The 8216-nt window shown below is 48.8% G+C and overlaps 1 protein-coding gene across 1 annotated transcript in view; it reads left to right on the forward strand.

Moving 5' to 3' along the window:
* Positions 1 to 2012: 2012 nt before the first annotated feature.
* The window catches only part of HS6ST3 (heparan sulfate 6-O-sulfotransferase 3), a 610422-nt gene continuing 604218 nt past the window's right edge, over positions 2013 to 8216 (forward strand). The window contains exon 1 of the mRNA XM_082700698.1: positions 2013 to 2826. Coding sequence (XP_082556824.1) covers positions 2123 to 2826 — 704 coding nt within the window. The 5' untranslated portion in view covers positions 2013 to 2122. The remainder of the gene's footprint in view (positions 2827 to 8216) is intronic.

The raw sequence follows: 8216 nt of genomic DNA on the forward strand, positions 1-8216 counted from the left end.
TTAAGTAAGCTTTAAAGAAGCTGATTCATCTTGCTCAACACCTTTTTTACTAATATAAGCTCATACAGTATCAGGAAGGACACTGTTTGTGGTTGTTTATAGAGTTGAAAAGAGGAAAGGAAGCAGAGGCGGGAAGCTTTGTTGAGAAAAATCCCACCTGTCTAGAACAATAAAAATAACTTCCCATGGGAAAGAGTTAGCATCCCTGAAAGAGATCTAGATCTTAACTAATGGGTCGAAGGGGACAGTCTGACAAATGGAAGAGATCAGTGCAGTGTCTCAAGGAAAGACAAGTACTGCACAGATCCGTAAAGAGGCCAGGTGGGAAGGCTGACTGCTCTGAAGGCATGGGAGGCCAGGGTAGCTGGGAGGGGCACGATGACCTGGACAAGGGGATCAAATTGCATTGTTTCCCTCTTCAACACACTGTCTCTTTCTACTTGGGTCAAGCAAGTAGAGGGATCATGAAGGGGCAGTTACCGCTGTTTGGTGGTTACATCCATTCATTACCTGAAAAACAGAAACTGTTATTAAACAAAGATTTGGTTCTTGTGCACATGCAAAGTTTAGATGTTTGAAAAATAAAGTTAAAAAATATGCACATGAACAAGAGCTTATTTAGCTTATGAAATAGAGGTAAAAGTAGGTCTTATCGTCTGCATGAGATGAGGGGTAAGCGGTGAGTCTTGCCCATTTAAGAATTCAAGGTGTTTTAGTAACATGAATTTTAAGAGGTGCCCCCCTAAGCTCTCTTGCATTGGAATTCCATACTGCATGGTTGTGGGCTGGTGGGGCTGGTGGGGCTGGCGCTGGAAGAAATGAAGTGTCTGTTCAACAAAGGCCCTGGTGGCAGGTGCCTGATGGATCATTGATCGATGGATGCCGGTTGAGTAAAATTGTAGAGTCGAACACTCCAAGTTTGTAGTTAGGGAGGGACCGGAATAAAACTTGAGCAACAGTTAGAACGTCTTGGGTGGAAATTAAAAGCAGTCTGGAGCCAATTCCTCCTGCCAGATCGAGTGCAGTCCTGTCTAGGTGAGTCTGCCCAGCGGTGTGCGAGCGCTCCCCCTGCACAGAGGCCGGCCAGATTTGCGTCCATCTCAGAAAGAGAAAGCTGCGGATTTAAAGGTCGCGGATCCGTGCCGGCCACGCTCTCCTCGGGGCCTCTCTCCTTGCTCCGCCTTCGCCTCTCTCCCAAATACCTCCTCGCCCCGGGCTGAAGGGATTCCCACCCCCAGCTGCCGGCTCCGAGCCCCGCGGAGCAGCGGACTCCTCCCCTGGAAACTCCTCCGGGGCTGGGGAAGGCTTTGGCGCATGCTCCGTACCTAGGGCAGGTTTTTGCTGCGGGTAGCAGGGCTCCTGTCACACCGGCTGGCGGGTTGTGGCGGTGCCAGCCACTGTGTGCGAGTGTGCCTGCGTGCCCGCGCCTGGGCGGACCGACCCGGAGCAGCAGTGCGACTCTTCCCTGGGAGGCGGCTCCGCACAGGCGCCTCGCCCGCAGCCGCCGCGGGGGCTCCTCTGCAAACTTGCGGGCGGGCGCCGTCTGCCCTCGCGGCTCCCGCGCCCGGCGACCGGAGGGCAAAGGCGCCGGCTGCGCGTTCCGGGCGCGGTGCCCGCGGCCGCCCGGGGCGGCGGGGCCGGGCCGCGCCTTCGCCCTTGGCCCGCGCCCTGGCGAGCCTCATGCAGCCCCCGCGCTCGCGGCCGCAGCCGCCCGGCTGCCCCGGGCAGGTGCAGCAGGACCCGAGGCGCGCTCCCCAGCGCCTGAGCGCCTGAGCGCAGGCGGCGGGATGCCCCGCGTGGCCTGAGAGCGCGCGCCGCGCCCGGGCGGGAGCGGGGAGCCGGCCAAGCCGGGCGCCCCCGGGAGCGCAGGGCGCCCCACGCCGCAGCCGGAGCCCCGCGCGCCGGCTCCCGCCTCCCCGCTGGGTTCGCAGGCCCCGGCGCTGCCAGCCCGGGAGTGCCGGAGCGCCGCGGGGCCGCCAGCCAGCCGCACGCCTCGGCGTCAGGGGCATGGAGGAGCGGCGGGCTCGGAGCCGCGCCCCGGAGTCCCCGAAACTTCCGAGCCGGCGCCAGTCCGCGCCGCTGCCGCCGCCGCCGCTTCGCCTGCCGGCCTGAGAGCGGGACCATGGATGAAAGGTTCAACAAGTGGCTGCTGACGCCCGTGCTCACTCTCCTCTTCGTGGTCATCATGTACCAGTACGTGTCCCCCTCCTGCACCAGCTCCTGCGCCAACTTCGGGGAGCAGCCCCGCGCGGGGGAGGCCGGCCAGCCGGCCGCCCCGAGTCCCGCCCGCCGGGCACAGGCGCCGCCCGAGGAGTGGGAGCGGCGGCCCCAGTTGCCCCCGCCACCCCGGGGGCCGCCCGAGGGGCCTCGGGGGGCCGTGGCGCCAGAGGACGAGGACGAGGACCTCGGGGAGCCCGAGGAGGAAGAAGAGGAGGAGGAAGAGGAGCCGGACCCTGAGGCCCCCGAGAACGGCTCCCTGCCCCGGTTCGTGCCGCGCTTTAACTTCACCCTGAAGGACCTGACCCGCTTCGTGGATTTCAATATCAAAGGGCGCGACGTGATCGTGTTCCTGCACATCCAGAAGACCGGGGGCACCACGTTCGGCCGGCACCTGGTGAAGAACATCCGGCTGGAGCAGCCGTGTAGCTGCAAAGCGGGCCAGAAGAAGTGCACCTGCCACCGGCCGGGCAAGAAGGAGACGTGGCTTTTCTCCCGCTTCTCCACGGGCTGGAGCTGCGGGCTGCACGCCGACTGGACGGAGCTCACCAACTGCGTGCCGGCCATCATGGAGAAGAAGGACTGTCCCCGCAACCACAGCCACACCAGGTACTGTCTCCGGCCCCCTCTGGCTTCGCGTCACCTCCCCGCCCCTCTCCCCTGGGTCCCGACCCCGGGGCGGCTCTGCGCAACCTGAGCGTGCGGGTGGTTTCCCTAGCGTCTTTCCGCGGTTGGGGCAGGGGCTTTCGGAGTGGGGTCGGAAACCTCTGGATGGTGCCCCTTGGTCTTGAACTCATTCCGTCCCTCCTCCCTCCCCTCCCTTCCCGCCGCTTCCCGATATCCCCTTTCACCTTCAAAGACGTCCCGACTAGTAGTAGTGTGTGTTCTTCCTCGTGCCCGGGGCTGCGTGGCCTCCCTCCCACCGTGCAATGGAGAGGAGGCCTGGGTTAGACTCGCGAGGTCGGATCTTGTACCTAAATTGTGTGAGTGGAAACCCAGACCCGGTAAAAGGCAGGAGGAACTGGGCATAGAGAGGCAGGACGGGCGTTTTCAGGCACACTGAAGCCAGAGACGAGTCTAATCCCTCTTTAAGCGGCTCTAGCTAGGGTGGCTTCTCGCCCGCTCAGGAAACAATCCTCTTGATGTGTCTTTGAAGACACACTTTCAAATTCCTGCTGTACCTCGATAACCCTAATTCTAGAGATGGTCTTTGTTGCTGGGCAATGCCAGGATTTAGACTCATGCTGTTCTCAGCAAGATTTCCACTCTCCCCCAGACCAATCAATCAGCACATTCCAGAGGTACTTGTTAAATGCCTACTGTGTGCCTAGCAACGTGCTACGTGGACACAGAGATAAAATAAGTAAAATCCCTTTCAGGATAGGTGCCCCCCTCCCCACTTTTAAATAGTAATACTGCTGAAAATTAAGAAAGTTTAAAATCTTAATAGCCAATGAAACTGCTTACATTATTAATATCCTTTTCTCCCCCTCCACTTCTAAATAGTAATACTGCTGAGAATTAGGAAAGTTTGAAATCTTAATAGACAATGAAACTGCTTACATTATTAACGTCCTTTGAGAGAGGCACGGGCTTAAGAATTTGGTTGAATGTTCTTTCTGCCCACTGCAATTTGAAGATTAATCTGACATGCTTGCTCAAGGGACTAAAATATTAAAAGCTTGGAACACCAGTTTATTGAAGTTTTTATCTCAGAGGTTTCAAACAATTTGGTGTAAGGAAATAGGAATTTAAAAACTCAAGCTCAATATGTTGGTATCAGATAGCTTTTGCATTTGACATTACGGAAAAACTTCATTTACTGGAAACTACCCAGATCCTGAAATTCACCACCACTGAAGCATCTAATTCTACTTCATTTCTCCAAGAATGAGCAAAATTTCATTATGGGATTTTTTACTCTGGCAGTTTTTCAAATACTTTCTCTCCTCCCTGCTTCTTCCCCTGTTTAATGGAAATTGGTTTGAATAGGAAACTGGTTGGACATGGAATGAAGGCATTAGGCTCCTTCCTTAGCATATTTTAAGGACCTTTTACTTTTAAAAATTTCCAATCCTGCCCCTCTGTTTTAGCTTAAAACAGTTTTTCAATTAATTATTACTTTCAGACTTCCTAACAGATGGGACTGTTATTTCAATGAGAGACAATCTTTGCTGCATTTTACCCCAAATTGTACCCTTTGTATTTCAACCTGTAGGCATTAATTACTGACTGACCCCAAGGAGTTTGCTACTCTGATTCCCAGCTTCCATTTCAGTAAAACTAGAAAGTTTGGTTATCACAGAGAAACATTGAACGACTCCACTGTAGGGATGGGCATTTTATTCTACCAATATATATATAAAAATCTCAATAGGTAGATGAAGAGTTTTGGAGAAACTAGAGGTTATGGAACGGGAAAATAATTAGATTTTTGCTTAGTGATGAAATGCTGCTTCTGCTATAGACCCTACATGGATTAAGCAGTAAGGTCTCACTCCTATAGGAAATACTCAGTATCTCTCTACTCTGTGATGTAGGATAATTCCACCTTGGCTCTCTGAACATATGGTCTCTATAGCACAGTCAAATGCTTTTCTCTGTTTACTGATGGACCATGAACATATATTTCTCTCTGAATCACCAGTTATCAGATAATCACCCTTCACTGTTTTTTTTTTAAATTTTAATTTTTAAATTTTCATGGTAAGTTTTTTTTGGGGGCGGGGTCAGTTACCACATTATAATTCCTTTTCTTCTTCACCTTATCTCCCCCTTCTTGGTATCCTAAATTACTTCTTTGGCTCTAGATGTTGTAGGAAGGAATTGTGGGTTATGCGACGTACCCTACATCGAAAGTTATAGGGAAAAACTTGAAGGAATGTCCAGTAGCATCTTTCTCACAGAGAAGATTGAATTCGTGGTCTGTCATTGGAATGCCTGAGTACAGCATTCTACAGTCAACCAGATTAGCCTGGATAATGGAGGGTACGCTTCCACAATGCAAAATGGCAGATAATCTATTGCTACATAATGGGAACAAGGTTCTTCAAATAGGGCTGACTCTAAGCAAAATGGAGAAGTAGATCATGTTGATTTTAGTTCCCTAGTCTCTTTGCTTTGGGCCCTCTTGAGGGTCCCCCTCCCCATTTCTCACAGGGATTAATGCCTTTTTAAGTCATGTAATGAGCAGGAGCGAGGATTCTGGATTCAGATGGCTATGGCTCTTGTGTGTAACCGAGAGTGGCCCTTACTAGCTGTGTAACCAGGAGCATCTTACTCCTTCGGAACCTCAGATTCTTTATCTTTAAAGCCTCCGTAGTACTTCTCTTACAGAGGTGTTGTGAGAACTGAATGAACAAAGGTGAGCAAAATGCTTAGCACAGTTGTCTGCGTATAGCGTAACGTGCTGGTACGCAGTACTTAGATGCAGACATATAATAATAATTAACATTAGTTGTTAATCGTAATAATACTTTTCCCGATTCAAGGCCTTCTTTCATGAAAGGATCTGAGGTCAGTTCCTTAGAACAGCTCACTGTAAGTGGGTCACCTGATTGTGTAGAGATGCTATTTTCTGATTACTTGTATTGAGACAGAAACCAAACTTCAGAAATAAATGGGAAATTATGGACATTTGAGCATCAGTCAATGCAGGGGACATGACGGAAAACAGGGACACAATATAATTGGGTATATATTCTGTTGGTGATGAAACAAACAAGCAAACAAAACCCAACCTGTCTGGAACAGTGTGAGCAAGTGGGAATATCAAGGACCAAAGGCAGAAGCGGGAAGCCGACTCTAAAAGAAGATGCACGGTTGCAAGGAAGGAGCCATCACGGGGACGGTATGGGCCAGGCAGGGACGAGGCTCTGGGGCTGGCAGTTTGGAAGCAGCACAGAGGCCGTTTGTGACCACAGAGATTTGATCGGAAGGTGGCACATATGAATGACCTCTTCGATCCTGTCACCGCTGATTTCTTCTCGTTTTTTTCCTTTTGCCCCCCCCCCCTCCCACAACCATCTTTTTGGTAGGTTATTCTTTCTTGTTATTCTTGTGCTGCCTTCTTTATTCCTGTGTTTCCTTCTTCGATCTGCACGATCAGGTCTTTAGAAGACTATGCCTTACGATTGTTGAGTATGGAAAGGATCACAGCCTTTCACGGCTAAAAAAGACTGACAGGGTGATCACGCCCTGTAATACATGTGGCGAATGGGCAATTTAATTCGAAGGAGGTGAAGTGATGTATCTAAGGTTTCTTTAGGGAACTTGAATCTTCATTCTAATAAGTTTTGGTTGATGTTTTGCCTGTTGTTTTCTTCTATTTGCTGTGGAAAATAAGGTGGAGAGAGTTTTTAAGCACTTAGTATGTGCCAGGTGCTGTGATAGTTCTGGCAATGTAGTTTTGAATAGTGTCAGTCCTATGGAGCTTAGGCTATTAGGAAAAAAGACCTTGATCTTCTTTGGTAGGTGAATAGGACCCTCCTTCTTCAATAACAGTAGAAAGAGATTCTTTTTCTTTCTTTCTTTCTTTTTTTTTTAAAGATTTATTTATTTGAGAGAGTACGAAAGAGAGAGTGAGAGCGTGTGTGTGGGGAGGGGCAGAAGCTGAATGTGGAGCCCCAGGCAGGGCTCAATCCCATGACCCATGAGATCATGACCTGAGCCAAAAACCAAGAGTTGGCCACTTAACTAACTAAGCCACCCAGGTGCCGCATTGCTGGAAGGAGGTTCCATTTATACCTCTTGTAGGGTGGGGTAGTGATTTTTCCCTTTTATGACCTGCTTTCTGTTTGTTCTTTTAGACTAGTTGGAATCTTATGAATATTGTAGTAGGTAGGGCCTTCTGTGTTACAAATGATACAAAATTAACTCAAGTCAGCCAAGGGGGAATTATTGACTTCATAACCAGACCATAGGAAACATAGCAGTAGAGTTGGTTCTAAGAATGGCTGGAATTGGAGGCCTGGGGTCTTCCTCCCTATACTCCTTTGGATATTGAACTCGTCAGATTGGCTAATTCCATGAAAGGGGTAAATAGCTAATATCTAATCTAATAATATCTTTATATAATAAATAAAATAAAATAAATTGTATAACAAATATAATTTTAAAAATTTATATTTTATACTTTATATTTTATATATTTTATTTATATGTGATATATAATATGTGTTATATATTATGTATTTAAAAATAATTTTAAAAATTATATAATAAATATAATTTTAAAAATTAAAAAAATTTATAAATATAATAAAATCTTTATAATATCATATCTAATAGCTCCACAGGCCAAGGGAATAGCAAGCTTCCTCCATGTTCCAATTTAAAATCCTGGGGAATGACTGATTAGTCCAGCTGGGAACTTGTGACTGTTCTTTCTGTCCGTCCATATGGGCAGGGCGATGAGGTTTTCAGACCCACCTGATATCACCGTACCATAGTGGGACTGGGGTGTGTGTGTATGTATGTGTGTGATGATAAGAAGGGGACCTCCCACCAAGACCATGGGGTTCTGGATAGTCTTTCCACTTGTGTCAATTACAGGTGTAAGTGAACAAAAAAGAAACAAACTTTTAGATCTCCCTTTTGTGTTCTTGTATGTAGGAACATTTTTAAGTCAAGCTGTAGCCCCAGTTTACTTGAAACAGCTGGAAACCATGTCATATGAGGAATAATTTGAAGGAACTGGAAGTACTTAATATGGAGATGGAAAAATTAAGGAGATGCAAAAATTGCCTTCCAGTAGTCAGAGGAGGAAGGTGTGGAAAATGGAGGAAGCTTGCTCTGCATTTCTCCAAAGGATAGAGCTAGCATAGGTGGGATCCCAGTGGTAGGATAAGGTTTCAGAACCTTCTTAGAACTTGTAGCTGTCTAGGACGCCTGAGTGGCTCAGCCAGCTAAGGGTCTCCCTTTGGCTTAGGTCATGATCCCAGGGTCCTGGGATTGAGCCCTACGTTGACTCCTTGTTCAGTGGAGAGTCTGCTTGTCCC

This window comes from Mustela nivalis, assembly GCF_964662115.1.
Source record: "Mustela nivalis genome assembly, chromosome: 15".
Lineage (NCBI taxonomy): Eukaryota > Metazoa > Chordata > Mammalia > Carnivora > Mustelidae > Mustela > Mustela nivalis.